The 27,492-nt window shown below is 45.9% G+C and overlaps 7 protein-coding genes and 1 long non-coding RNA gene across 13 annotated transcripts; 3 read left to right on the top strand and 5 right to left on the bottom strand.

The window, feature by feature from the left end:
* The first annotated feature begins 729 nt into the window (after positions 1-729).
* Positions 730-2,000, top strand: LOC117581944 (CLIP domain-containing serine protease 2-like). Its single transcript, XM_034269426.1, has 2 exons — positions 730-872; positions 953-2,000. The coding sequence occupies exons 1-2, from the start codon at positions 812-814 to the stop codon at positions 1,783-1,785; spliced, it is 894 nt and encodes a 297-aa protein (XP_034125317.1). The 5' UTR covers positions 730-811; the 3' UTR covers positions 1,786-2,000.
* Positions 2,001-10,968: 8,968 nt separating this feature from the next.
* On the top strand, positions 10,969-12,058 carry LOC117581946. Its single transcript, XM_034269428.1, has 2 exons — positions 10,969-11,690; positions 11,755-12,058. The coding sequence occupies exons 1-2, from the start codon at positions 10,969-10,971 to the stop codon at positions 11,873-11,875; spliced, it is 843 nt and encodes a 280-aa protein (XP_034125319.1). The 3' UTR covers positions 11,876-12,058.
* A 58-nt stretch (positions 12,059-12,116) lies between these two features.
* On the bottom strand, positions 12,117-14,694 carry LOC117581943 (double-strand break repair protein MRE11). 2 transcript variants are annotated; one of them, XR_004573692.1, is made up of 6 exons: positions 14,386-14,694; positions 13,244-14,315; positions 13,022-13,182; positions 12,659-12,962; positions 12,412-12,598; positions 12,117-12,377 (listed from the first exon to the last, which is right to left on the bottom strand). XR_004573692.1 is itself a non-coding variant. In XM_034269425.1 (5 exons), the coding sequence occupies exons 1-5, from the start codon at positions 14,610-14,612 to the stop codon at positions 12,509-12,511; spliced, it is 1,854 nt and encodes a 617-aa protein (XP_034125316.1). In that variant the 5' UTR covers positions 14,613-14,694; the 3' UTR covers positions 12,117-12,508. The 2 variants fall into 2 exon arrangements, 1 of the variants encoding a protein (XP_034125316.1); XM_034269425.1 differs by having other exon boundaries at positions 12,117-12,598.
* A 251-nt stretch (positions 14,695-14,945) lies between these two features.
* On the bottom strand, positions 14,946-16,384 carry LOC117581945 (lysosomal thioesterase PPT2 homolog). Its single transcript, XM_034269427.1, has 5 exons — positions 16,211-16,384; positions 15,969-16,110; positions 15,792-15,899; positions 15,461-15,734; positions 14,946-15,403 (listed from the first exon to the last, which is right to left on the bottom strand). The coding sequence occupies exons 1-5, from the start codon at positions 16,340-16,342 to the stop codon at positions 15,205-15,207; spliced, it is 855 nt and encodes a 284-aa protein (XP_034125318.1). The 5' UTR covers positions 16,343-16,384; the 3' UTR covers positions 14,946-15,204.
* A 777-nt stretch (positions 16,385-17,161) lies between these two features.
* On the bottom strand, positions 17,162-19,257 carry LOC117582290 (probable basic-leucine zipper transcription factor Q). Of its 2 annotated transcripts, XM_034269927.1 has the most exons (4): positions 19,143-19,257; positions 18,779-18,870; positions 18,595-18,693; positions 17,162-18,503 (listed from the first exon to the last, which is right to left on the bottom strand). In XM_034269927.1, the coding sequence occupies exons 1-4, from the start codon at positions 19,158-19,160 to the stop codon at positions 17,636-17,638; spliced, it is 1,077 nt and encodes a 358-aa protein (XP_034125818.1). In that variant the 5' UTR covers positions 19,161-19,257; the 3' UTR covers positions 17,162-17,635. The 2 variants fall into 2 exon arrangements, with proteins under 2 accessions (XP_034125818.1, XP_034125819.1); XM_034269928.1 differs by lacking the exon at positions 18,595-18,693.
* Positions 19,258-20,349: 1,092 nt separating this feature from the next.
* Positions 20,350-25,000, bottom strand: LOC117582538 (kinesin-like protein KIN-7L). Of its 4 annotated transcripts, none has more exons than XM_034270344.1 (8): positions 24,888-25,000; positions 24,511-24,827; positions 24,025-24,452; positions 21,102-22,395; positions 20,973-21,041; positions 20,674-20,910; positions 20,490-20,612; positions 20,350-20,423 (listed from the first exon to the last, which is right to left on the bottom strand). In XM_034270344.1, exons 1-8 carry the CDS (start codon positions 24,961-24,963, stop codon positions 20,358-20,360), a joined length of 2,610 nt encoding a protein of 869 aa, XP_034126235.1. In that variant the 5' UTR covers positions 24,964-25,000; the 3' UTR covers positions 20,350-20,357. The 4 variants fall into 4 exon arrangements, with proteins under 4 accessions (XP_034126235.1, XP_034126234.1, XP_034126237.1 ...); XM_034270343.1 differs by lacking the exon at positions 24,888-25,000 and having other exon boundaries at positions 21,102-22,228; positions 22,265-22,395; positions 24,511-24,843; XM_034270346.1 differs by lacking the exons at positions 24,025-24,452; positions 24,511-24,827; positions 24,888-25,000 and adding an exon at positions 22,655-23,057.
* On the top strand, positions 23,476-23,935 carry LOC117582542. The gene is made up of 2 exons (XR_004573725.1): positions 23,476-23,567; positions 23,622-23,935. It is a non-coding gene; the product is annotated as an uncharacterized LOC117582542 (long non-coding RNA).
* A 1,513-nt stretch (positions 25,001-26,513) lies between the features above and the next one.
* Positions 26,514-27,223, bottom strand: LOC117582539. The gene is made up of 3 exons (XM_034270348.1): positions 26,993-27,223; positions 26,669-26,932; positions 26,514-26,599 (listed from the first exon to the last, which is right to left on the bottom strand). Exons 1-3 carry the CDS (start codon positions 27,157-27,159, stop codon positions 26,569-26,571), a joined length of 462 nt encoding a protein of 153 aa, XP_034126239.1. The 5' UTR covers positions 27,160-27,223; the 3' UTR covers positions 26,514-26,568.
* Positions 27,224-27,492: the final 269 nt, after the last annotated feature.

Raw genomic sequence — 27,492 nt, 5'->3', positions numbered from 1 at the left:
GTCGAAATAATTGCCGGAAATTGGTGACGTTGTTGAAATTTTACGCTCTTTTTTCCCCCATCCGATTTGCAGCTCAAGGCCTCCGTCTCCCACATAGACTGACTCTGATGTGCGTAATAAGATTATGCGTGAACTGATGGGCAAGGACTTTTACATTGAACACAATTACGAGGCTTAAATTAAACATATGAAGGACAGTTTGAGCTACGGTGTTGGGTGGGTTTTTTTTGGAGCAGTATGGGGATATAGCCAGAAACACATTTATTTTATTTTCTTCTAACATTTTATCGTTGAAATCTAAACTCCAGCTGCATATTTTTGCTGTTACAAATTCTCATATTTGTTTTTATTTTAAAGCTTTCTCACTGGCTTCACTGCTACTCTCTCATCAGTGATCGATGGCAGAGCTTTCATCTCAGCTAAGCAGCCATGTGCGCACTTGCACCAGAGCAGTGTTTTTGTATTTTTCGTCTCCGCTTTCAACTCTGCTTTCAGCTGGTGTGGGCGCGAGCGCCATGTGCTCTCTCTTTAAGCTCTCTCCCAACTCGCGCTTCGTTCTCTACATTTGCTGTTGTTGTCCGAAGCTGCGCTCAGCAATCGGATCGGCAAGCAAGTGGCACTCGAATGATTGAAGAACAATATAACGGAACTTCTATACCCCGTTGGGAATAGCGCATCATCAATGCTTTTGCAATGAGTTGCACTTGGCGAAAGCTTTGCCAATGTCCACTTATCGCTGTTTCACTTAATACTAATAAAGTTCAGTCATCCGGCAAACGTGAATCGGTTTGGATTAATTTGCACTGGAACTATGTTGGGAGGCGCCTGTGCGGTTCTCACTGGGTTATTGGTATTGCCCATTCTCTTATCACGTAAGTAATAGACACAGTAGTGTCAGGGAAAAACCCTGCCCCGAACTGAAACTCAGCTGAAATCTCTGTGTGCCCCACAGCAATCCAGGCGCAGCAGCAGCAGCTGAACTGTGGCAGACTAAGGCAGACGCAGCTGTACAACCAGAAGGAAATTACCGAGCCGGATGAGCACCCGTGGCTGGGACGTGTGGGCTACAGCTTCGTCAACAAGTCGGACACCGAGGAATATTCGTACCGCTGTCTCGCTGTACTCCTCAGCGAGAGGCACGCGATTCTCCCGGCTCATTGCATACTGGTGGATAATACCATGGAGGCCTCGAATATACTTTTTGGAGACTGGAAGTCCAACCGGGACACTCAACGGAGGGACTGCATGGCGGGGGGCAGTTGTGCGCCTCCGCCGGAGTCCTACACTATCCTGGAGCTGGCTGTTCATCCGCAGTTCGATGGGCTGCATTACGACAACGACATCGCCCTGGCCAAACTACATCGAAACGTTCGTTTCGGGGAGTTTGTGCAGCCAATCTGCCTGCCGCCGGACCACGAGATCGAGGGCAACCACATTGGCCAGCGCCTCGAGATGGTGGCCTTCGCCCGCGATCTGAGGCCGGAGGGTAAATATCGCTCGAAGCACCAGGTGCACACCCTCGGCTCGGAGTACTGCAAGACGCATCCAGGTTTTGACCAGTTCCAAGCTACCTCGAACCGCATCTGTGGTTTAGTCTCTAGCGAAGATATCCTCCTGTCTGGCGCTCCGCTTATGGGCGTCAATGTGGTCTATGGAAATCCGTCCAGCTACTATCTGATTGCGATCATCAATGTGGGATCCACACTAAAAACTGGCTTCTCCTTCCCCGGCATGTTTATGCGCATCTATCCGTACAGGGAGTGGATCGTTAGAAATATGGACTAAGCCATAATCTGTCTCTCAGATCTAATCTCACAATAAAACTGACTAGAGAACTCAGCTCAAGCCAAGTCATAATAGAAGCTTCTCCCCATGAATGTTATCGATTTAATTGCAAGAAATATCCCGAAATGGTGACCCCGATCGCATTGCCAGGTGCGCCTCAAGTCCTTTGTGACTGACAATTAGTAATAAATCAGAGGCGAAATTTATTTACCCAACTCGACGCATTTGTCTTTGGCATTCTGCTTGTATCCTTGATAAATCAAAACTTGTCTTGCCATAAATAAAAGAATACTAATAATTACAGTAGCTTGTGTGTGGGTGACGCCCACACTTGGGCTTCCACGTTCAACCTCCCTGCAAGTGGGAGAAATGTAAATGAGTCTCCAGCGACTAATAAATTCCCAATTACACATCGACTTGGCTGGTCCCGGACTGGACACACCCGAGGTCCACTCATAAAACTATGCAGGCACACCCTGACCCTGCTCTGGCACTGCTCCTTCTGCTCCTGCTGCTACTGCTGCTCCTTCCATTCAGCAATAAACTAAAAAGCATAAATTTCTGAAAACGACAAATTCATGTAGTACTTGGGGGTGGGTCGAAACTGAGTGGAAAATCAAACGGAAAACACGGAAAATCACAATTACTTGCGCACATATTGCACACGGTTGAAAGGTGGAGGAATGGGATGCCTGGACCAGGGTTCGATGTCCAATTACGGGTATCGATGATGATGGAAGCAAATGCAAACATCTGTGACCCCGCCAAAGATGCGTGACTGCCCTCTGGCACTGGCATTTGTTCCGTGCTCACAGTTCAAGTGTAGAAGATTGATATCGCACAATTTCGGATGACCCGTAGAGAACTGCAACGGGAAGCCATTAGGCGAGTGAATGGCAGACTTTACGGCAACTCCAACATATGGAAAAGGCATCAGATGATGTTGGAGTCGATTTTGTAAGCAAATATTCTCGCATTAATGCACGATTATCCTTAGACACTCAAGGCAAACTGCATGCAGGCCTGGCCCACAGCCCACACACACACTTTCGAATCGCATACCACAAACGCATATGCCCCCGCCCCATTGGGAGTCTCTAACGACCCCCAAATACCCTCTGCCCAATGGGCCCCCTTAACAAGTTCGCACCCATATCGGGCCTCGTTAAAATTCCGACCAAATCACAGCGAAATGAAATGAGAACACAGCTGAAAGCCAAAAAGCAAAACAAAAAAAGCAAAAAAGAAATGAATAAAACAAACGAAAATCGCAAATATTTCATTCCGTTTCTTCTGCTTCTCCTTCCTTATGTTTTACGATACACGATACATGCATATGCATGTGCTCTGTGTGTGTGTGTGTGTGTTGGTTGGTTGGTATGGGGATGCCCCTTGGCTCATTTTTCCCACTTGCCCGCTCCTTGCTCCCCCTTTTCGGTACGTTTTATGCCTTTTTGCATACATACTTTATATATTTGTGCAAAATTTATGTGCGCTATTGTTTTTATGGCTTGCACCCATTTCTGCAGCCACTCGTCCACCCATCTGCCAGCTGCCTGCTCTCCATTTTCCATGTGGCAAACGAAACGAAACGAAACGAGGCAAACGAAAGGCAAAGCCAGGCAGAAAAGAAAACAAAATGTTATCCTTGTTCGAAAGGCATTTTAATGGGGAGTGGAGGCTCGAAATTGGGGTTCCAGCTGGGCTTGGGGCTGGGGTGTTTCGGTTTTTGGGCTGTTCTGGCACTTTTCTGCAAATTATGGCACATGCGGCGACGTCGGCATTATGCCCCTGATCCTTTTGCTTTTGATATGCCAATACAAAGTGTGTACATAAATGTATGTACATACGTATATGTAAATCTTGATGTATATATGTAAATGACTGCCATCTCCCTTACTGCTCCGCTTTGCCACTTAAGCTGCTTATGTGGCAAATACATAAAATAAAAATAAAAGCCAAAGCCAAAGGCAGGCGAGAGAGAGCCGGAAAGCCGATGGAAATCCTCACATAACGAGCAGCATTTCCCTCTGCCATATTTGTGTTATTTTATTAACATTTTTCTTCGTTCGTTTTCGTGTTCTCCTTTCGTCCGTCCGTTCGTTCGCTTTCGCTTCGCCTCGTTCTGCGCTTTATGCCAAAATGGCGACTGCCAGTGCCTCTGGTGGGTGTATCTTTCAGATATGAGTTGCCATAAACTGTATTACTCACATACGTGTGTGTGTGTACATATATGCTTCACGTATGTGTGTGTGTGTGATACGATACGAATCCAATTTCTCAGCAGCAACAATAAAACTGAGCATCAGATTGAGCCTTTGCCTCCTTCTTAGTGTTATTGTGGGCGGGGCTCTGCCGGCTGTAAGCTGTAAGCTGTAACCGAATCTGTGTCGTAGATAAGCGAAAATGGCGCACCGCCTTATGACGCGACTTAACGGGATTCCATGCGCCCTGATTATGGGCATAAATACAATACGAACGCCGAATCCCTCGGTCTTTGCATTCCACGCGGCACATGCAGAAGGAAACACACACAAAATTTAAATAAACTGATAAACGGATCCCGGCACTAAGCCCCAACCAACGTCACTTCCCTCTCTCTCTCTCTCTCTCGAGCAGAAGACAAGCAAACTGCTTTAATTAAACCCAAAGAGAAGTCGAATGATGTCGAGTGGAGGCAAGGATGCAATGGTTGCTGGCTGCCCCACACTTGTTTACGACCCGCAACCGTCGCAGCGATCAGATACAATATCTTCACCTGACACTGGCTGCCTGCCACGCCGATCTGCAGCACTGCACACAGTCGGACATCGGTGCTCGAGTGGTGACAATTTATGACGTACAACACTGCCGCCGTACAAGAACAACTTCTGCGTCGGCAGATCCGATCCGATCCGATCCCAAGCCCAGTTCCCATCCCGGTCTGGCCATCCTCCATTCTGCATGTTGGTAGCCAATGGCCGCTGAGCTTATGAAAATCATAAACATTCAACGACGGACGCCAGTGACATCCGAGCAACGAATATGCATTTTAATAAAATATCCTAAAAGCCACATAAATCACACCCAAGCATTGGCATTGCCATCGCGTGCCTGCTGGCTGGTGGAGTTTATCTCGCGGCTGCTGCTTAATGGGTTCACTGTGTCCGGGTCCTGCCATATTCAGATTTATCCCCCTGCTCTCTTGCACTTACAGGTGCAATCACTTTATATAAGTGGAGTTCCAATTTGTTATGTTTTGACTCCCCAAAACCCTGCAAACTCTCTTCATAATACATAATTATGTTTGGTCCAGGAACTCAGAACTCAGAACCTCAGACACTTTTCGTCTAGACTTGGTCAGCCGGGGGCACCGAAGTTCATACTTTTGCCGCCAATTATCAATGTCCAAGAGCAAGTGGATGGCCAAATGGGAGCAGCTATAATTATGACATATGAAGGGAGAAGAGAAGGCCTACTCCGGACCCATGTCAAAACAGAGCCCATACATGGGAGCATAATTTGGAGGAGACGTGGACGAGGGTCGTTCGGTTGGTCTCCTCAGGTTCGTGGAATAATGATGATGATGCTGCTGCTCTTGACACATTTGAGTGCTAATTTAAAAGTCTCGCACATGAACATCTACGGCCCAGGTCTGTGGCAGCAACGATTATGATAAAAGAGAGGTACATTGCACCCCAACCCTCGACCAAGTTCCCAGCCAACACGTTTGACTATGGGATAAATGAAATGAAAAGTAAATACCAAAAATGAGACCATAATCAACATGGCACATTGTATACAAGTGTCATTCCTCGGCTCTGCACCCTCGCTGCTTGGACCATCATCAGACAGACATTTAACGATAACAGCAAAAGATATCAAAATCGAAATATCGTTAGACAGCCCCGCGCAAAATGCTTGACAAGCATAACAAACACGAAGTACATGGAGCAGTCCCTGCCTTGCTCTGCTTGGGGTCCTTGCTTTTATGATGGTGACGCTGACGGTAACCGGGTGAGGACCAACCCAGGCAGCCACCCCAGCCAGCCAGCCAGCCAGCCATCCTCCCACCATTCAACGCATTCAACATGGCGTCGCTTTCCTAGCCATTTGCCCATTCCTCCTCCTGTCGCTCGGTTGTGGGCGATAGAAACGAAGTTTACCAAATAAATAAAACCGCTCCGGCAGGAACCCCATTCCTCTACCCATCCCCCTGCCATGCGATTGGGTTGCAATCTATCGCCGTACGTGCTGGCATGCCATAAATATGTGGCTCTGTGTACTCCAAGCAACAAAAATTATATTTCTGTTTGTATTTGCAACAATTTATTTTTCTGCCCGCACCACCCACAACGCCCACATTGGCACGCCCAGCCAAAGCCATAAGAAAGTAATGAGAGGAGAGAAGAGAAGGATAAACAGCAGCTAAAACGAAAACATTTTTCCAGCTCAACTCGCTTCGGAATCGATAACGATGAAGGCGAAAAACTGCACGAACAAAGGAGACATCGACAATCCCAGACACCCCAAGGTGCAGATTTGTCTAGAGATGGGAGGGGAGAGGGGAGCTTATTAGATGTACTGGCACACGGTAGAGATGCCAGCGTACTGAGATGTTAGGGCAAGGAAGGAGCAGTTTCATCATAGAAAGTTGTGGGGGTAAATCTGCTGCGATTGTTGCTGCATTTTGGATACCCATTTGGATCCCTGTACACTCCAACAAACCGATTTAAGTATTCATACAATATGGAAAGTGTTTTTCTCATGCAGAACTTAGGCCATCTCTAAATACATTTATTTTTACATTTTACATTTTTACATTTTACATTTATGTACCAGTATGTGTACGAGTATGCAAGAAACAGCCAAACTGCCAGCAAACTCCAAAATATGTAGTGCAAGCAAATTTGAGCAGCAACCGCAGCTTGTGGCAACGAGCTGCCTGGGAGACGTTGCATGTTTGCCTGTGGATGTGGATGTGGATGTGGATGAACCTGTAAATGCTAGCCCATATTTGGCCATCATTTGCAACACCCCGATGCAGATGCTGGAACATTTTTACAAAAATCAGAGCTGCCACTCAAGTATGTACACCAGGTATACGATATGTATGTACATATGTATGTATGAATACAAAGTACATACTTGCATATACTTCTACATAGTTGAACACTCAAACAGCTTGTAAATTGCATTAGATTTTTGCAATATTTAATACACTCAAAGAACACAAGAGTGCCAAGGTGCCAAGTGAATTTACTCAAAATAAATAGGAGAACAAAGAAATGTACAAATATTTTTATACAATAAAGCAAAAAAGAACCCCAAAAAAGAGCACATTGCAATTGATAGTAAAAGATCGATCAAATAATACATAAATTAACCACTTTTTATTGGGATTCTAAATTCACTTACAGCTGAAAATAAATTCTTATCCAAAGAAGGGTGTAATAAAAAGGCATTTACAAATTTTTCAATTTAAACGAGACCATGAAAAAACATTTCTTTTAGGAAAAATAAAGGTCAAAATATTAATTAAACTTGCAAATATTTGAACATATTTTTCTAGTGTACCTATAGAAAATCAGAAGTACAGTGAAGCTCCTTTTAGCTGCTTGCCCTCACAAGACAAAAGCATAGGTTCCGCCCCCAGAAGTATTCCCTGTCAAACTCTGACCTGCACTCAAGAACAGCAGCAAAGAAAAACAAAGAACTTCCAAAGAAGACGAAGAGAAAGAACAGAGATGACAGGCGAACCCAAAAAAAAAAAAAAATAAAAATCTGTGCACCAGCAACAAGCCAACAAATTTAAAATGTGAAAACTTTGAAAGTAGTTGAAAGTTGGCAGCAAGCGGAACGAACCGCAGCCGCCAGAGACAGAGATGGGGCTGGGACTGGGACTGGGGCTGGGACTGGGACTGGAGATGGGGGACAGGAGGTAGAGCAGACGTCTGCGGCGGTCGGCGGGACTGTCTTTGTCTACCCCACAGGAGCAGTGCAGTGGGAGATTCAGAGATTTAGCAGGGTGCAGGTGCACACAGGACGTACCGATACAGATATAGATACGGGCACATGGAGGACTCGATGATTTGATGTAGCTGAAAATTTGCCGCTGAGATTTTCTTTGTGGTTTTCGACTTCTTTTGATATAACATTTTCCCAAAAGGAAGGAGCAGCAGCAGCAGCAGTAGGGGGGAGTGGGTGCCGTGCTGTCATTTGCCAATTCAACTAAAACTTCAAAGAGCTGCATCCATCCCTTTCCCAGCCCAGCCAGCGCCATTTTGGGCAGAGCTCAGCCCACGCCCACGCCCACCAAAGCAGTGTAGGTGGAGCTGCGAGGGTTATGAAATATGACGAAATATTTGATAACTAATATTCCACCCTCGCACGTGGCTGGACTTGTGCTTTGCGCAATCGCGCTCCTCCCACACACCCCATGGCAGGACATGGCCCCGGGGCTGACCGCAGACCACTTCGATGGCATGCCAATCAAGCTTTTGGATTGGGTTTATGTTTGGGCTGGATAAATATTATCACTACAATGCCGCAGAACAATGTGGGGAGACTGCTCTCGGTGGAGGTCAGTCAGCCAGACAGCCATCCAGAGGTCATCAATCAAACGGCACTCTCCAGCTAAACCAATCATTCGGCCATCCAGTCACCCAATCGCTCAGGCGTATCACAACAGCAACAACAATTTTCCAATTAAGCGACCAAAAATTTGAGCATATGATGATTATTGACGATAAGAGCCCTAGTCCGTGTACGGACTACACGTTCGTACGAGGACTCTCCGAACTTCAGGACTTGGGCTGGCCGACAAAATGTGCAAATAAATCGCACAATTGTCTGTCTGTGCTGCTGGGGTCGACCCTGCGCCCGGAACCATCTCCGTGCTATCTGCCAAAGCATCGAAACTAAAAGTATCTGCGGCGAAGGCAAACCAAAACAAAGAAACTTTCATTTCCAATTTTCTTGATGTATTCAATTATTTACGCCCTCTTGAGCAGAGGTTTTGTGTGCGTGCCACTCATAGATGTGTTTTTGTCTATAAAGATGGAGTATTATGTACTTACATTCTTTCATTTATGTATCTCAGCTCTATATGGGGTACATATTAATGCACATATCGGCATATATGACAGGCAGTTGGAGGGGTGCATCCATCAAATTTCAAATTATTACAGAATTATTGAAGGAACAAATCAAAAACAATAATTACACGTAAACCTTTATGGCTTGTGGAACTCATTCTAGACTCTATGGAATAGGCACAGACTTCCAGGAGTTCCAGGAGTTATACATAAAGTTCTTGTGCGCCAACCCAAAGAAGGCACAAGGAAGAACAAATTTCATTAATAAATATTTGCTTGGGTCTGCCAGCAACATGCTCTGGCTAGTGTCGAATCTATATGGAATATCCAGATTCTGTGCATTTTCTCACTGCCAGCCGACACTATCAAAACGCTTCCAATAGTGCTCACAGATTACTTTGAACCACAAATAGTCTTGAGCCATTGAAACCAGCCATTAGCCCATTTTGTTACCCTCTATAACAATTACCGAGAGATACTTTCGCCGAAGTTTGAGCGAAAAATAGTTCAAGAAGCGGCTTAAGCTTACACTGAATTGTAGGTGGATAACCAGCCATAAATGGCAGCCAGCTAGACATAGGAAAGTGTCAGTTCAGAGCCAAAACTGTCACCAGCTGGATCGCGGTGCACTTTCAAAAGCGAAACGCCGCAGGCTGCGGCAAGGAGCGGCTGCGGGTGTGGGGTCTGCTGTGGCGTTGATTTTTCACAGTGGGTGCCCGCAAATGGCGAGCGAAAAGAAAATTTCTTAACTGTATCCAAACTCAATTTCACCCACTGGGCCAGTGAACCAAATGTGCAGCGATCACCTGACGCCATCGACATGAAATCTCCCAGCCAAGGCGTCAGCCGCCAGCCACCAGGCACCAGGCACCTGGCACCAGCTCCGTAGCCGGCAATTCAGATGCAATTTATGATAACCAATTTGCGCGGCAACATCCATTCTCACACGAGCAGAGCAGAGCAGAGCAGAGCTCTACTCGGTTATGCCAGCAGGCAGCAATGAACAGCAGCAGGTCCACGTCCAAGGGGGCAGCAACCAGCAGTGGCAGCGTCGTCTTGCTCTTAATTACTTTGCTGCACGCATCATAAAGATGCATTAGTTATTCGGAGCGGTTGTTGCCTCCCCCGGGGGACTGTGTACATAATACTCCCAGGCAAAAGATCTGCTGAAAGATCCAGTCAATAATAACCGTTTGGACTCATTCAAACTTGATTCAATTCTCTTTTTTAGAGAGCCAAATAGAAGAGGTCTTTGAGGAGTTACTGCAATGAAATGTGTGGAGGTTGTTCTGCTGTGCCACTGATCGCGATTTTGAAATGGAAACGACACAAATTTCTTCTAATTTGCAGCATGGATTTTTGATAATTAATTGGAACAGGTTAAGGGACGACTTAAGGCAAACTTCCAGACCTTGGAAAAGTCGCCACATTGACTACTATTAATCATCTGTTGGGGTTAAATCTCCCTTGTTTATAATAGCTAATAAATCTTATAAATCTTGTAATCTTTTATCAACCATAAGAACCCTTTCGCAACCTTTCCTCACAGACCATCTCGTCGCTTTCCAAATTGAATTGCATTAACCATGAATAAGTAATCATACCCCTGCTGTTGAGAGAACTGACTGCCAGCTGCACATCTCATCTCATCTCATCTCATCTAGCATATAGAAATCGAAAAGTAAAGATACACTTTCTGGTAGCAGGAGGCAGCAGTACCAGGGCACCCCCGTCGATCGCGAGAGATTCGAACATGAATGGGCAGCCATCCGTGGGTGAGTAACGAAAACATGTCAGCGGAGAGATGATAACCAAAAAGACGCCTAACAAAATATGGAAAATGTTAATTGCTACCAGCAGCAACAGTAGCAGCAACAGATCTTGGTGCAGGTCCAAGCTCGGAGTCGTCTGCATCCATACCATTGGGGCACGCCAATTCTTTCCGTTTGAGTGCGCCGCCGACAATTTATAAAAGCATCGCCCGAGCAGCGATTTCGCTGCAGTAGCATCCCAAGATAGCTGGCGACTGGCAGCACTCGATTCTACAGGATTAGACAGAGATTTGGATACGAAAACCCAACCACACACAAACACACAGAGACACATCATGAAGCGGTTCGAGTGGCTGCTAATCGTAGCCTGCATTGCGTCCTCCTCGGCGGCAGCTACGCAACGGAGACGACGCCACAGCATCGTGGAGGCAGCTGCCACACCCAGCAGCAACGGTTGGAGCATGGGTCTTGGACTGGGCCTGGGCCTGGGTCCGGAGATGAGTCTGGTGCGTCGCGTTTATGATGATTGCCAGGACAAGAGCGACTTCATTGGCTGCCTCAAGCAGAAGGCGCTGCATGCACTGTCGCGCGCACTCGATCAGGACTCCATTAAGATCATGGATGGCCTGGTGCTGGAGAAACAGAATCACACCGAGACTGAGAGCGTGCTGGGCTCCCTCACGGATGCCCGACAGTTTGGCAGCCTCTCGCCCATCGATCGCGCGCTGCTCGCCAAAGCCGACAAGTTGCTGCGCACCCACACGCTGAAGCTGGACATGGACATGGGCGCGGAGTCGGTGGGGCGCGGTGAGCATGGCCACAAGAAAAAGAAGCACAAGGAGGGTGGCCACATCAAGTACGTGATTGCCGCACTGCTGACGGCCATGGGCATTGCCGGTCCGCTGGGTCTCAAGGCGCTGGCGGCGATCGCTGGCAAGGCGCTGGTCATCAGCAAGGTGGCCCTGACCATAGCCGGCATTATAGCACTCAAGAAGCTCTTCTCGCAGGATAACGGCCAAGAGACGAGCTTCCAGGTGCATGCAGGCGAGCACAATAGGTAAGTCATAGCATCGCCTTCATGGTGTAGATCCCACAGCAGGAGTCCATCTCTCTGCTTGCAGGCGCAACACCTACGTCATTCGGCCCGTGTCCAAGACGAATGCCGGCATGGGTGTGACCGCAGCCGGTGTCAGCTCTTCGGTGGATCCATATCGCTACTACTACGAGTCGCAGATGCAGTAACGAGTCCTCTCTCGCTCTAGTGGATGTTTGGAGAAATCTTCGCTCTTGGCAGCGGAGTCCTGAAGCAGCTAAACAACCAAAGAATCGTACACAAAAACAGACGCCGGGCTAGAAACAGCCTGGGCATAGCAGGCCCTAACCTTACAGTAGTAGATCTTAAGTTTTAGGATAATCTATTTAACAGTTGGAGCCCAGCCCTCTAGAGAGCCCTGACCGATTGATCTTAAATAATAAACAAATATTGAGTTGAACCATAAGAGACTTTAACTTTCATTTGGACTAATCTTAGGACTTTGAAGATGGCTTACACAGATGTTTACAGCTTAAAACTAGTTGTGATGGACTTGTGGGAACATGTTAAAAGCAACGAGAACTTCATGACTGAACAAATATGGAGTTGAACAAACGCAGACAAAAATCTTCTATTAGATAGACAGATTGCCAGTCTGTTCTTCGAAGATTTTAGGCACATTCTTACATCTAAGGTTGAGTATTATACAAAAAACAGTAGCTTTTATCAGCCATGAAAGCAAAAAGCGCTGAGGAATGTGCAATGGTTGATGCCCCGAAGTTATATGAAACATTTAAGGACCCGAGGCATTTGAATCAATTGATGGCACTGAGTAGCACAAATTAATCGGAATCATCCGATATAACGTACGGCGGGACGTTCTTAGCGCCTCGAACGCTGCTTGCTAGCGTCTGCTGTCTGCCCGAGGAGCGCTGTTTGGGAATTTAATAGAGTCAACTCCAATCATTTTGAGCCCAAAAATATAGCCTCACCGAATTATTCACAGAAGCATCCAACTGTGGCTTGGCTCGTGTGGCCGCTGCACGACCACGAGCAGCTCCACGTCCACGCGTTCCACGCGTGCCACGGCCAGCGGCTGCTGCAGTGGATCCGTTGGCATCATCTTTCGATGCAAAAACGGAGCTCTCATTCTTCGTTTTGACGCCGCGTGCATCTAGCATTCTGAGCAGATCCTCGTGCTTGTAGCGCTCCCTGAAATTCTGCAGCTCATCGTCGATGCTCTCCTCGTTGGGCATTGATTCCATTAAATGTTCCACAGCCTTTTCCCTGTAGAATCTGCCGGTAAGAGCATTGCAAATGAGCATTGAGACAATTCCTAATAATTTCCCACTAACTTGACAATATTTTCCGCTGCATTGGCATCGCGACGCTCCACCAGGCGATAAGTCATCTCTGCCAGCGCCTTCGAGTGGAGAAGCTTCAGCGGTTTCTTGGTTTTGGCCTCCTCGAAGTAGCGATCCACCAACTCCTCCACGCGAGTAGCATTCTCCGCTTCCTAAAACACACATTAACATGTTTACTCTACAGATCTAAATGGAGTTCGTTGAGGCACTCACCAGGGCGCGTCTCATGGCCTCCTTGTCCAGCTGGACATTTTCGCCCTTGGTGCGCTTCACCAGCTTGCTGAACTGCACCACATCCTGTGCGTTGGCCACGCGCGTGCTGAACATCTGGCTAAAGCGAATCGTGTTGAACATACACGACTCATCGGTGTAGAGCAGCCGCAGGCGTATCAAGGGCAGCTCCGGCTGCTTCGGGTGACCCGTGAGCTGGGCCTTGGCCTTCTCAATCATCGACTCCACACGCTCGCGTGCGAATTTGTAGACCTTTGTGGACGCATCGCCCTCGTTGAGGCCCAGCTCTTCGGCCTTGTCGGGCAGCACAATTGAGTCGTAGACAAACGGACGTACCGACTGCAGGGGCAGCTCCTTCAGCTTGAACTTGGTCTTGTAGATCTCCAGCAGGCCGACGTGCTTCTTCTTGGCCTCGCCCTCCGACAAGGAGGTGGGCACCGATGAGCCCGGCTGTGACACGTAGAAGCCCTTCTTTGCATTCGACTCGGGCTCAATGCGGCAGTCGTGCTCGTGCCCCCAGACGACCAAGTGCAGAAAGTCCGGCAGCAGCTCCTCTGGCAGATAGTTCTTGGGACCCCGATCTGCGCGATTCTGATGCACAACCATCAGGTGGAACCAATCGTCTTCCGCGGCGTCAGCAGTGCTGGCATCGCTTCCCCCAGGGCCAGCACGCTCGAAGGTCACCTTGAAGTCCTTGAAGAGACGCGCCAGGCGACCGTCATGGATGTGGCTGAGGCCATACAACGCCAGCTGGCTCTCGCCCTTGCGTATGAGGATCGGGCTGATCTCGAGCTTGGTTAGGTCTGTCCAGCGGCCAAAGTAGTTGATCAGCCCGGATGTGCTCAGCAGATCCAGCGAGCTGAGACGCCCAAAGCCGCTCGGATCGTCGTGGTTGCCGTGAATGGAGAAGACGGGAATGGCAATGTTCAGATTGGGATCTTCGTAGTTCACCGACTGGTTGACGGCATTGTAGAAGCACTGCGCCTGGTCGCTGACTATCTCCAGGGACACCAGCTTATCACCGAACGTGTAGCGACGCAACAATTCAATGCACCTGTGGGGGGGTAGCCACGAACGAGGTTTTCTCTATCCTTATCAGTGTGTGTGGGATGTGCTCTACTCACTTGTGCATGGCATTCTGGCTGGGAACAGCGTCGTGGAACAAGTCGCCTCCGAGCAGTATCATGTCCACATCCTCGGCCACGGCCAGCTCCAGTATCTCCTCGAAGGCGGTAAAACTGTCCTCGCCGCGCACTGCATCCTTCTCGCCGTAGCCCAAGTGGTTGTCGGTGGCCACCATAATGCGGATGACATTATCGCCATCCTGTTCAGCGGCGCTGCTGTCTGCCATGGCTATGGTTTAAGCGCGTTTTTTGTTTAAAATGTTTTAAAAGTGAGACGCGAATTTCGCCATGAACGATACCGATAAGAAGTATCGATAACACTATCGTTTTTGCTGTCAAATAATCTATCGACAGCGCGCGAAGTCTCCCAGCTGCTAATCATATGAAAATTGTTTGCGTTTTAAAGATTTTATTGGCAATTGTTTATATATTTAATCCAGCAAGTCATGCAATTTAGTTTATATGGATACATGTGCAAAGGCAAAAAAAAAGTACCTTTTCATGGGATTTTTGTGTGTAAAATGCTTGAAAATATTTAAAATGTTTCAAAAATAGAATCATTCAGAGCCCACCAATACATGTACATGTTATTTGATACATAATTGTATAGCCACAAACATACATTTGTATAAATCTCCCAAGTAGGATCGTAAATAAATCTTTGTAAATATTCCTCTATTGCTAAATTGTCTATGAAAGATCATTGTGTGCCCCCTGTAAGTGTGTAGAGAGTATAATGGCAACGTCACATTATTGCTTATTTGATTCATTCCGATCACAGCCCTTCCGTCGCTTCAGTTCAGTTGGTTGTCCCCATTCTCAGTCCAGATATGGCAAGATAACTTGATGTATCACCGCTCTGTTTGTGTGCCAGCCTAAATGATGAACATGTGGTTTGATTATGATTAAAAGTTTTCCGGCCTCCTGCAGCGTCCTAATGCCGATGGAGTCATCCGTGAAAATCTTTCGCTTGTTGAACGGAATCACCTCCTGGTCCTCGTCGTAGTAGCCAAAGTGACTGAAAGATGGAATGTTAAACGTATTTCAAATGTTTTATTGTATTTTGTGGACTAACCTCGACTGCCAGGGCGTTATCACATCGTCATTGGGGCCGCCGATCATCACCAGCTTGCTGAGGCGCACCATGCCCATCTTGAAGGAGGTGGAATTGGAGGTCTGCTTCTCATTGTTGATTAGCGGCAAGAATTCGCTGTATTTCATGTACAGCGACTGCTTATGCGGGTCATTCCAGTAGCCGCCCACCGATGTGTGCTGCCCCACCGTCGAATAGAAGAGCTCAAAGGCTGTCTTTGCCGCCAAATCAGGAAATATCAGATGCAGGAAGCTGGCTATCATTAAAGGAAATATTGTTAAGCGTTACAGTGATCGTACGAATGCTTACTCACTTCCGTATTGTCCCGCTTGCGGCGAAGACAGCGATATAAAGGTTTTTACATTGTGATCGGGCAGACTTTGGATGGCCGCGCGTGCCAAGAGGCCGCCCTGCGAGTAGCCTGTACAATATATACATATGTAGATTGATTGAGTTACCCTCTATAAACGTGCATTTCAAACAAACACACCCAACACATTGATGCCTTCCGGGTGCTGTTTTCCAACATCGCTCAAGTAATCCCGAATCTGCTCAACCTGACGCCAGGCGTTCTCCAGGCTGTACCAGCCGCTGAATTTGTCGCAATTGTAGACTATTGTGCCCCGATGCAGCTGCGGATGTCAGATAATGCATTCTATTACGTTGTTTGCTTCGACTTTGAACTTGTCATTGAGTTTAAACAATAACAAAAGGGGGAAGTCAATTACGAACCTCTTCGATTTCCCGCACCAAAAAGTCCATGGAATCCGCACCAGACAGTATGCCATGGAGTATCACCACCGGCCTGTATGCTAGAGAACCAGAAAAGCACGCTATCAATGCCAGCAAAAGTCGTAGCCTCATATTTCCCTAATAATATAATTTAATTTAGGAGCAGCTGTTGTTGTTTTTGATGTATTTGTATTTTTGCTGCTATCGATAGACAATTTAAGATGAGTGATCGAACTTAACCCATTTAAACGACTTCTATTAAAACAGATGCATAAACAGCACCAGAATATACATTTGTTTGTGCATTCTTCTTTAAGATCCAAGCTATCTATTCTGTTTACTTATATATTTAACTTGAGCTGCGCTTAAAGTAAGTATTTACTCCACGGGGCTTTTACGCCCTGGTCGACAATGGGCTAATGCTCCTTTGGTTGATCGAAAATCCAAAACGCCGTTCACATGTCAATGCGCAAGGAGAAATACGGATAGGTAGGATAAACCCAAATAAAGCATCGATACCTGGGCTAAAGGACATCGATGGGCCAAAAGGTCAGCGGCAATTTCAAATTTAAAAGGTTTCAATGTAGTTTAAAAATAATTTCACTTTGATGCAATTTTTTAGCAGATTAGCTATCTGCCTGAGCTTCAGTTAGCTGTAAAAGCATTTGTAATTTTCAAAAATGTTCATTAATCCTTTTAGGGTTTAAACATTATAGATGAAGGGAGGAAAATCCTATGGGTGGTGGGTACTGTACTTTCTCAATAACTGCCAACTTTCTGTGGGAAGAAGTATGAGGATAGAGAGGATGGTTCCAGAAGAACCTGCTTAGTCTTCAACGGCTCTTTGTATAGGAACTTTGATAAAATATGCACCACATAATTTATGGTAATTAATTAACTCTTCTGAGACTCTTGACCCTTTTGTCATCTTTAAAATAAACCCTTGGCACGTCTTAAAATATTCTCGTTTATTTCACTCATCATCTTATACAATCGCTATGTACTTTGCACTATTGTGTCTTGCATTTTGTTGTTTAAATCTAGGTGCAGCATTCCTCGCTCCCGTATTCAATATATCTACCGCCGTGAGTCGGTCCAAGCCTAAGCCAAAACCCGAAACAGAATACTGGCAGGGAGAATCTGTCCGTCTGTACACAAATCAGTTTGAGGTCGTTTGCTCAGTGGCTCAGAGGGGTTCGGTTTGGAAACAAATGGAGTGATTTCAAGGTATATCAAATATGACAACACTTAACATTTTAGGCTTAGTCTAGGGGGGGATGGGGCGGTAGGTCGTACCGTTTGTTAAAGAGTTTCCTTCGAACTAGATGTGTGGCGAATCGGGTGATCCATTCAGCTGCTTCGGTGTCTTATCTAGTAATAGAAATCCTCAACTTGTTCGGGGAACGTTCTGCTGGGGTTGGGGGCTCACCCTGCAACCTCTTCGCTGACAAAATCCAGCTTGACCACCTCCGCCGGCAGGCATTCCTCGGCATCCACCTCGTTCTCCTGCACGTTGATGCGGTTCAGTGTCATCGAGACATCCGGGCCGCACTTGAGGCCCGTGCTGGCCGATGTTGAGGGGGTGGATGTTGTACTAACCACATCGTCGGCAATCGCCACCGTGCCCACCACTGGCCCCGTGCTCGGCGACAATACTGTGGTGACCGACGGCACAATTAACTGCGTCGACGCGGACGTTGCCACCGAATGAACCGGATGCGCATGCGTCTGGTGCTGTAGCGCCACTGCCACTGCCGCCGCCGTCGTTGATGTGGGCTGCTGTATGATGATATTCTCCGTGATTGTCGGCGTGTTGGCTGCCGCTGCCGCTGCTGCTGCTGCCGCGGCTGCGGCTGCGGCTGCCGCCTTTTGCTGTTGCATTTGCTGGTACTGCTTGATGGTCACCGTCGTCGTTGTTGTCTGCGGCAGCTGCTGCTGCTGCTGCTGTTGATGCTGCTGTAGGAGGATCTGCTTGGGATGCGTCACCAGCTGCACATGCTGGATATTGGCAGCCATGTTCGAGTTCTGCGGCTGATGTTGGTGCTGTTGCTGTTGCTGCTGCTGTTGTAGGGGCAGTTGCTGCACAGTCTGTGTCTTGAATACTTGAGGCTGGGGCTGATGGGACTGGAGCGGCGGCTGAAGCTGGGTGGTCACTGTCGGCAGCTGCTGCTGGATGACCGGCAGCTGGGGTATTGTTTGGATGACATGTTGCACCTGTTGGACAGGCACTTGCTTCGCAGGTATGCCGGCGTCCTCGAAGGCCTTCTTCTTCAGGGCTTGCCGTATCTGGGAGCTGCAAGATGTGTGGCAAGATGGAAGTATTCGGATGTTAGTGTGTGCTGTGGTACCCGGAAGAGTCATGTTCTCTCGCTATGAGCACTTACACTGTACGGTTCTTAATGCTAAGACTGATTATGCTAAGGTCGTCCGAGAAGCGCATAATCGACGAGTGCAACATGTCGATTTCCTCGTCCGTCCACTTACTGGGCGCCACATAGCGAGGGAACATGCAAAAACACCATGATTAGCGCCTCGAGCCTTGCAACCGGCTTCGGATGACACACTTACCCGGACGGGGATTCGGCATTTGGATGCAGTTGCATGGTGAGGTCGCCCAATCGGCTGAAAGCTTGTCCGGCGGCCGTGAAAATCTCCCCAACCTGCAGATAAAAATGACGTTTCACTTGGTGCAACATGGGGGTGGGCGCAGGGCAGCTGTTGTTGTCGGCATTAACGTGCTTTGCAAATTCAAAACATACGCGCCCTCCGCCCCTGTCATGGAACAACAAATTTCCCACTCGAAGGAGGGAGACGGAGACGAATGACACTTGAGGCACCGTGCCGCCACTTTCCCGCACAAATCAAATGCAGCCCAGGGCATCGGATTTGGTGCTTCGCACGGGGACGGACAATATGACGGCGTTGCACCTACCTTTGTTGCCGAGTTCATGGCTGATTGAGTCGAATTAGCTAATTTTTTACTATAATTTTCTGTTTTGCTTTAGCGTCAGTGTGACCGCGGAATTGTCGATAAAATATACCGACAGACCCTCATTAATACACCGAAATAAACCCTTTCATTTTCAAAATATACTGTAAATATACCGTAAATATCAAATCGTTTTCCTCGACTTTGAAATCCTGTTTAATATTACCAACTAATTAGGACTCTCAGCTTTAAAACTGTAATTTTACTCAAATCATCATTCAATTCTCCACAAGACTGGCTTATTTTCAAGACTTATCTTTAATAGATTAATTGCAAGACAAGGTTAAAAAAAACTAAAAAGGTCTCCCAAATGCAAAAGCATGGCATTAAACGTTACGTGGCTGGGAATGGATGTTAGGCCATTTGAAAATTGGTTGGTGGCCAATCAATAGTATGGGCCCTTGTGTACCCTATTTTCTATACCTAAGCATACAAATCCATTTTACCAGCAGCTTTTAAATATTAACAATGACTTTGTCTTAGACTGACATGTTCTTCATAGGTTTTCTATGTACACATAACTATTTGTAAGATATACCGATCTAGATACATTCTCGGTATCTACAATCTGCAAAATTTCGTTGAGATGGCTCACCAACACAAATGCGCTTCTTTTTACATTGATTGGGAATACAGATTTCCCAAATTTCCTTAATTTGAGGATATCCATACCTCCAAGGGTACTAAATTTTGCTTATTCCGTGACAGATATTGGGGAACAGTTCTGCTCACTTTTTGCAGTATGTTGCTGGCCCATACAAATTATCTTGCCAACGGCAAACACGTAAGGTTTTGGAATTCAACGTAAGTGGGGATGTAATAAAGATGCCCATGTTGCGAGAGAGAAAAATCCCTACGAAGAAGAGCGGAAATCTTCAAGGGAATGGTATTTTTTCTTGAAAATACCTTACAAAATGGAATTTTAGAAACGGATGATATTCATCAAATATACCATTTGCAACACACCAGCCATTCACTTTCGATAACATATCGCAAAATAACGCACTTGCTGCCAGGGCTGCAGCTGCATCGTTTATGCGTCGAGCAAATTTACGAATAGTTGGTATTAGTAGCTTATTTTATATTAAATAAAATAATAAATAAATAAATAAGCGTGATAACAAGATAAATAATTAATAAGAAATTCAAATGATTTGCTCAGTCGATCCTCCGACGCATGTCGTGAAGGCGTCTGCGTTTTATTCTACTCGATTCTGCCGATTTCTGCGCAAGAAAGAAGTTTTAGCATTAGATCCCATATCAAGTTACAGGGTTTTACTTAATACTCACATCCCACTTTTCAGGAACGGTCAAAGTACTGGAGGTAGGTTCCTTCTCGGGACCACGTTTCACCACAGTGCGGCGGACAACTGGCAACACTTCCTTGCAATTCAGAGAGGCTTTTGGTTTTTCCTAAGAAAATAATAACCAAATCAACTTGTTAACTTCAGGAGGATAAAAGCTCTATATTTACCTTATCCAGAGCCAAATTTTTGTTCTTTAGCGAATCCTGGACGACCGCAGAAGCTGCTTCCTTTGCCTTGAGTTGAGCCGCTGACTTCGGAGCCTCGTCCATGTCCTGGCGCATTATTATACATCTCTCCTTCATTTCTTTAACTTCAGCACTCTTCGTTTTTAATTTCGACTCTAGGAGGGAAATCTCTTCTTCTTTAACATTCAGCTGGATCTTAAACTGCTCCTCTCGTTCGTTCTAAAAATACATTGAATACACATCAGAATGGATTAAGTTAATTGTTGTGCTTGTTCACTTACCATTGATTCTAGAAGTTTTTCATTTACTTCGATGCTCATGGTCAAGACTTCACCATTACCCAGTTCTTTCTGCAAATAAACAAAAAACTAAGTTTTAGATTCGCCAAGAGCTTCATTCGCATTGCTTACCTTCAAGGCAGCATTCGCTTCTGTGAGTAGCTTAAGATCTCTTTGCATCGCTGTTCTTTCCACCAGCAATAATTGAACTAGTCCCTTCTCCGCATCTTGAGCGGGTGCAGTCTCCTGGGTTAGCCTGATGATCTGGAACCTGTGCTGTCGCAGCACGCCCTTCAGGCACACGGCATCTTCTGCATCGTCATCGAGCGTGTGCGCGACGGTGTTTATGTTTGTAGCAGGCTCGAGCCAGAGCTTCAGCCCGGGCACATTGTGCTCCTGAATCTCGGTAGCCCTGAAGAGGCGACTGCAGCCCGAGCTCTGCTGCAGCTCGATCTCGTGCAGCGAATCTGACAGCTTGACAAACTTCTCCAAAAATCCGCTATCTGTCTCCGACTCTAGATCGGCCTCACTGCACTCTGTGCCGACGCCAGAGCTCTTCATGGACTCGATGTCATAGCTGGGCGTCGACCGCTGCTTGAGCTCCTCACGCAAAGCGTTGCACTCTTTACGCAAGCCATCACACTCCTCTACGCTCTCCATTAGATCGTTGGACAAGCAGTCATATTTGCGCTGCATTTCCTGGAAGCTCGACTGCACATCCGACAGCTCTGCTTTGAGCTCATCATTTTTTTCTTTCAGTTGCTCCGCGAGGGCCTTTTGATTACTAGATTCCAAGAGAACGCGCTGTGCCTGCTCCACGCGCTCCTTGAGTGTGACAATCTCCGCCTGAAGTGCCGTGTTGTCGGCCTCCAGCTGTAGACACTGATCTTTGTTGGCCTTGGAGGTTCGTCCCAAATCCTCGTAATCCTGCTGCACCTTTTCGAACTTCTGCTGGAGGTCATAGTAGTCTGCCTGCATGGCTTGAATGGCCTGCTGCTGGGTCTGACATATCTGCTGAAGTTGATCGTTCTTTGCCTGCAGTTGGGCATTGTCGGCCTGGGCAGTGGATAGCTGAAGATTGAGACGATTGCAGTCCTCCGTTATCTCCGACACCTGGCACTTGGCCATGTCGTAACTCAACTGGGCATCTTCCAGCTTAGTCCGCATCTCGGCGATTTCCGCTTGCAGCTCACGCTGAGTGAGCTCGATTGCCCCATCACACACGGACTCGCCTTCGGCCTGGAGGCGTTCAAGCTCCACACAATTGTGGAACATTCTCTCGCAGCTTGACTGCAGCTCGGGGCAAACGTCCCTGGTGCTGCGCAGGACATCGCGGCAAAGTTCGTGAAGAGTTGCATGAACATCCTCCTTCAGTAACATCTCAAGCTGGGGACGATCAACCAACTTCTCTATGAAAGCTTTGCAGCTGAAATTTAAAATTTGTAAATTGAATAATTTGTAGACGCAAGTTATAAAACAAATGTGTATTAATGTTTATGTTTCCCCGTGGCTGCATTCTGGCCAGCCGAATCTTGCTGCTGTCTGCAACTGGGGGATCACTTTTTGATGGTCGGGGCGCCCTATAAATAGAAGCAGCCGTTCGCGGCCTGTATTCAGGTTGTTTGGAGTTACCTCTCTTTTCCCCTCTCCCATACCATTGTGGTGGCTGATAGATTCATACATACATACGAAATGGTAATGAGCCAGTCTTTTGTCTATGTGGGCGTTACATCACTGTCGACCGTAGCAGTAGAGTAGTTGCAACGACGTCACCGATCAGCTAAATCAAACGCAATAAACGTTGGAGCAGACGGTGGAGCGCTGGACTGTGATCTGCGGTGTCGCGGCGGCCACAATGAGCTTGGGGCCAGGCAGCATTTTGGAATAGCAAATAATCAAGAAGTTTCGGAATGAAATTATCAAGTTTGCTTTATCGCGCTTTTGCTTCAATCGATCGACAGCAGGCCCGTCATCAGTTCGGGCCGAATTGATGAGCGAAACGGGCTAAAATCAGCAAACGGCCAGGCACCTTGCCCTCACTCTGGAGTGGGTCTCGGTTCGTCTTCTTCTTGTCACTGGTTGTTTGTTTTTATTCTCAATTCTCTTTTCTAGCGAAGTTCGCGCTGAGAGAGCGAATGAAAGCAAAAGAGAGAACAAGAGCGAGATCGATTGTTGTGACAGGCAGCATTGCTCATCGATAATGATTGGCGCGCTGAAGTTGGTTTCTCAATCGGAATTTGAATAAAAAGAGCAGAGAGTTACCTTTCCATTTCATTTCATTTCAACTATAGACCCATTCAACAAAAAGATTTTCATCTTTCAAGTCGGAATCACATCAAAGCATCATAAGCTCTAAAGCTCATAGCTCTTAAATACCATAGCTTTTTAATTAATTAATTTTAAGCTACAATTAAGGTAATGGATGACAGGTGAGATTGTAAAAACCCACCCTTAAATGCAAAAACCTATCAACACTGTTTACAAGGAAAGTTTGCTCAGGACCAAAGCATGCCATGAGATTTTGTTCGTATTTGCCAGCTGTCAGAGTTTGTATTATTCTAATTTTCTTAGCCGTGCAAACGTATACTTAACGATACAGTAAGTTAATGTTTAGTCCAAAACCAGTTAATTCTTAGACCTAATGCCCCATAGATACTGTGATAGGCTCAAAGAAATCAAAATGGAAAAGGACATTGCCAGTGCAGACAAGAAAATCGACAAGAAAAAAGTGACTCCGTGGATCAGTCATGAAATGTGTACACTTTGTATGCTGCCAAAGCGGGAGCCCAAGTTCGTGAATTGTGGTCATTCGTTCTGCGAAAAATGCGCCACAAAGATAATACAGCTCAACAGCTCGGAAACGAACCCTCACTGTCCACTTTGCCCGCTGATAAATAACGAGACAATGTAAAATATTTGGGAGCGGAGAGCTTTGTGATAATAAATGTTATGTTATGCTCAGAATATTTTCCTCGCTGTCTGTCAATGTTCTTTTGGACATATTCCCTTCCCATGGCAAGAATTAGTACCCAACAAAGGCAAAAAAAGTACTCACAGTCCAGTGCACTCCGTGCAGCCATCTTGCTGTTCATCAACTCGGGGGCTACCTAGCATGACTCGCTCCTCCTTGGCCAATTGCTCCCTGAGCTTCTTTGTTTTTAGATCTTGTTGCTTCATCATTGTCGCCTTGTAAGCTACCACGTTGACCAGCGGCCGGTTGCATACTTTTCGGACTCGACTGGCAAATTGCAGGGTTTTTCTCGTCTCCAGAAAATTGTTTGGATTGGCCGTGCAGATGATGCCGGTGCACGCATTGCCGCCAAGAGACGCGCCCAGTAGCTGATTCAGCTGCTGGTCTCGGAAGCTAACATTGTTGTTTGACATGTGCATTATGTTGCTACACCCAGCCAGATCCACCAAATTCAAAACACTTTGCATGACTGGTTCATCCCGTTGAGCACTAATGGAGCGCGACTCGATGATCTAAGTAGAGGAAATATGTACATGGGGAATGCAGCAGAGTATCTAAGGATTAACTTACAATGCGAAGTATGGCGTGCGAGCGCTTGGAGCGCTTTTTTTTCCCCTTGAAGAGCCACTGCAACAGCTCCTCCTTGCTGCTCACCAAGTACTCTTCGGAGCTCACCTTCACATTACCATTTCCAGTATCCTTAATCTTTATTTCAGTATGCCGCTTTTTAATCAGATCGGTTATGATTTTATTGTTTATTTCTATGAACTGAAGACGCAGCAGAAAGCTGCGTTGCTTGTCTTTGCGTATCGTCTCAAATATTTCCTTTGTTGCCAGCTCTATTACCCCTGGGTTCTGGTCATCGCCCAGCATTGTATGGGTTTTGCCTAAGTGAAGTTCCGAAACTTTAATTCCTGCGAGGCTACATTGATGGGCATTTAGCATACCTGATGATGTGCCACCGTATGTAATTAGTGTTCCATTGTTTCCTGATATCACTTTGTGCACAATGGGCTTGGCCATGCAATTGAAAATATGCGAGTTTGTGGCCTCATGGTCGAACACANTACACACAAAATCAGGATAAATCAAAAATTCGTTTCCTAAATATTAACAACACACATTCCTAAATGCAACCAAAAGTCTAGTCGAGTGAATTATAGCAACGTTCCACTGTCTGTTTTAGATGCGATGAGCTGCAGGCCGAGCTACAGGCAGCCAATGCCAAGAACTTGGAGTACGAGGAGAAACTGCAGACCATGAAGGAGAAGTTGGAGTTTTATAATCGTGAGGCTGTTAGCTTGGAGTTCGAATATGAGTCCCACAAAACCAAGTCAAAGCTGCGAGAGACGGATCTTCTGTCGGCCCTGTCCGAGAAGGATTTAACCATTGAAAATCTGCAGAAAAGTCTCGACGAATTGTCTCGCGATGTCCTGCGCAACAGCAAGGAGGAACGGATGCGCTCCCCCATAGTGGATACATCGATGCCCGAGATAATCTGCGACAAGTGTGTGGAATTTGAACGTCTGCTGGCCGATGATGCCAACGCAAAGCTGGAGAGCATTCAACTGTCCTTTAGCCAGAAGGCAGAGGACAGCCACATTACCATTTCCAGTATCCTTTATCTTTATTTCAGTCTGCCGCTTTTTAATCAGATCGGTTATGATTAATTGTTAATTTCTATGAACTGAAGACGCAGCAGAAAGCTGCGTTGCTTGTCTTTGCGTATCGTCTCAAATATTTCCTTTGTTGCCAGCTCTATTACCCCTGGGTTCTGGTCATCGCCCAGCATTGTATGGGTTTTGCCTAAGTGAAGTTCCGAAACTTTAATTCCTGCGAGGCTACATTGATGGGCATTTAGCATACCTGATGATGTGCCACCGTATGTAATTAGTGTTCCATTGTTTCCTGATATCACTTTGTGCACAATGGGCTTGGCCATGCAATTGAAAATATGCGAGTTTGTGGCCTCATGGTCGAACACAAAGTCTTCAAATAGGACAAACGAATTAGGAATATGTTGAATTTTGATCTATTTCACGCTCACCAAAGACGGATGAACCATTGCGGCTTTGTAAGGCGCAGCCATTTGTCACCTGCCACGACGAAGCATCAAAGGACCCGAAAGGACGCACACCAACACAAATATTTGAAATCATTTTAGTTTTTTTTTTTTTTTTAATCTGGTTATTTATGGAGCTAAAGTTTCAATGTCACACTCAAGCGAAAAGTTCACGAATGAATGAAATTGAATTGATTGAAATTTAAAATTTCATGGCATACTTTGAACAAATAAAGTCAAAATTTTATTAAATTCAATTGCAGTTTTTTTTTTTTTAATCGGATTATTTATGGAGCTAAAATTTTAATGTCACACTCAAGCGAATAGTTACGAATGAATGAAATTAAATTGGTTGAAACAAAAGCAAGTGATATTTCAAATTTCATGGCATACTTTGATCTAAAAAAAAAAAGTTATTAAATTAAATTCAGTTTGCCAGTGTTGACAAGTGCATGTTTCAGCAGTGTTTCTCAAACTTATTGCACCCTAATACCAAATTGAATTTTTTTCCAACTACCCAATCGATTTGGTTTATTTGTCAATTATTTATTTATTTATTGTGTACTCTATGAATCTGTGAAAATTTGAGATTGATTTCTGCAAGTAAACATTTTTGCTGGTTATTTACGATTTCATTAAATAATTTTTAACCGACAAGAACCTTACCTTAGCTGTCTGAAGAAGTCAATTTTCTTTCGATGCTCAGTCACCAGTTCCATGTTGAGATGATCATCCATGAATTTGAATGGGCTCGAGGTTATGCTGTAAAATGGATTAACTTGTCGGCGGCAAAAGTCCGGATCTGGCGAGGTTTCTACGGGCACACATTTTCGAAATTTAGAGCCAAGGCCTGTCCAGCTGTAGTCCTTGGAATAGCTGGAAACAAGAGGATCCTTATCTTGCGGCACAAACGTCTCATCTGCTGAATATCTGCAAGAGACAGGAGTACACTGATAAATGGGAATCTATTAAACTGAATCTTCCACTTACTGATTCGACTTGAAGGAACGAAAATGCACAATTTTCTTTAATACTTCAGGACGTGCTGTTTGTTTCTTTGCACCGCTTTCCAGGGCATCCTGTGTTGTGGTTTTCAGACCAGCCATGCAGTCATTCGCCTCACTATAAAACACGCTCGATTTCTGCTGGTGCGGCATAATTTTGAGTAAATCCAATTGTGGTAACAATAAAAGGAAAGCCTATAATATATGTATATTTTTTACTTATATAAAGGATGAGTATATTTTTCGAAATATTTAAACATTTTTTATATGTTTTTCTAGGTTGTTTGAAAATAACTGTTAGCGTCAAAATCAATTCTCATAATTTTGTGAGGGTCTCACTGACAAGCATATTCCTCGAATATAATAACACAATTTTGCGTATCTGAGTACTGGGCTTTAATGCTAAGAATTCCAATTAAATGGTTTTATTTACCAGAATATGAGGACTTACGGTATATTTTGAAACTGAGAATGTATATTTTGGTA

Source organism: Drosophila guanche, unplaced genomic scaffold (genome assembly GCF_900245975.1).
Source record: "Drosophila guanche unplaced genomic scaffold, DGUA_6, whole genome shotgun sequence".
Taxonomy (NCBI): Eukaryota; Metazoa; Arthropoda; class Insecta; order Diptera; family Drosophilidae; genus Drosophila; species Drosophila guanche.
The sequence above is the reverse complement of the archived record's forward strand: the minus strand, read 5'-3'. Positions and strand labels throughout refer to the sequence as shown.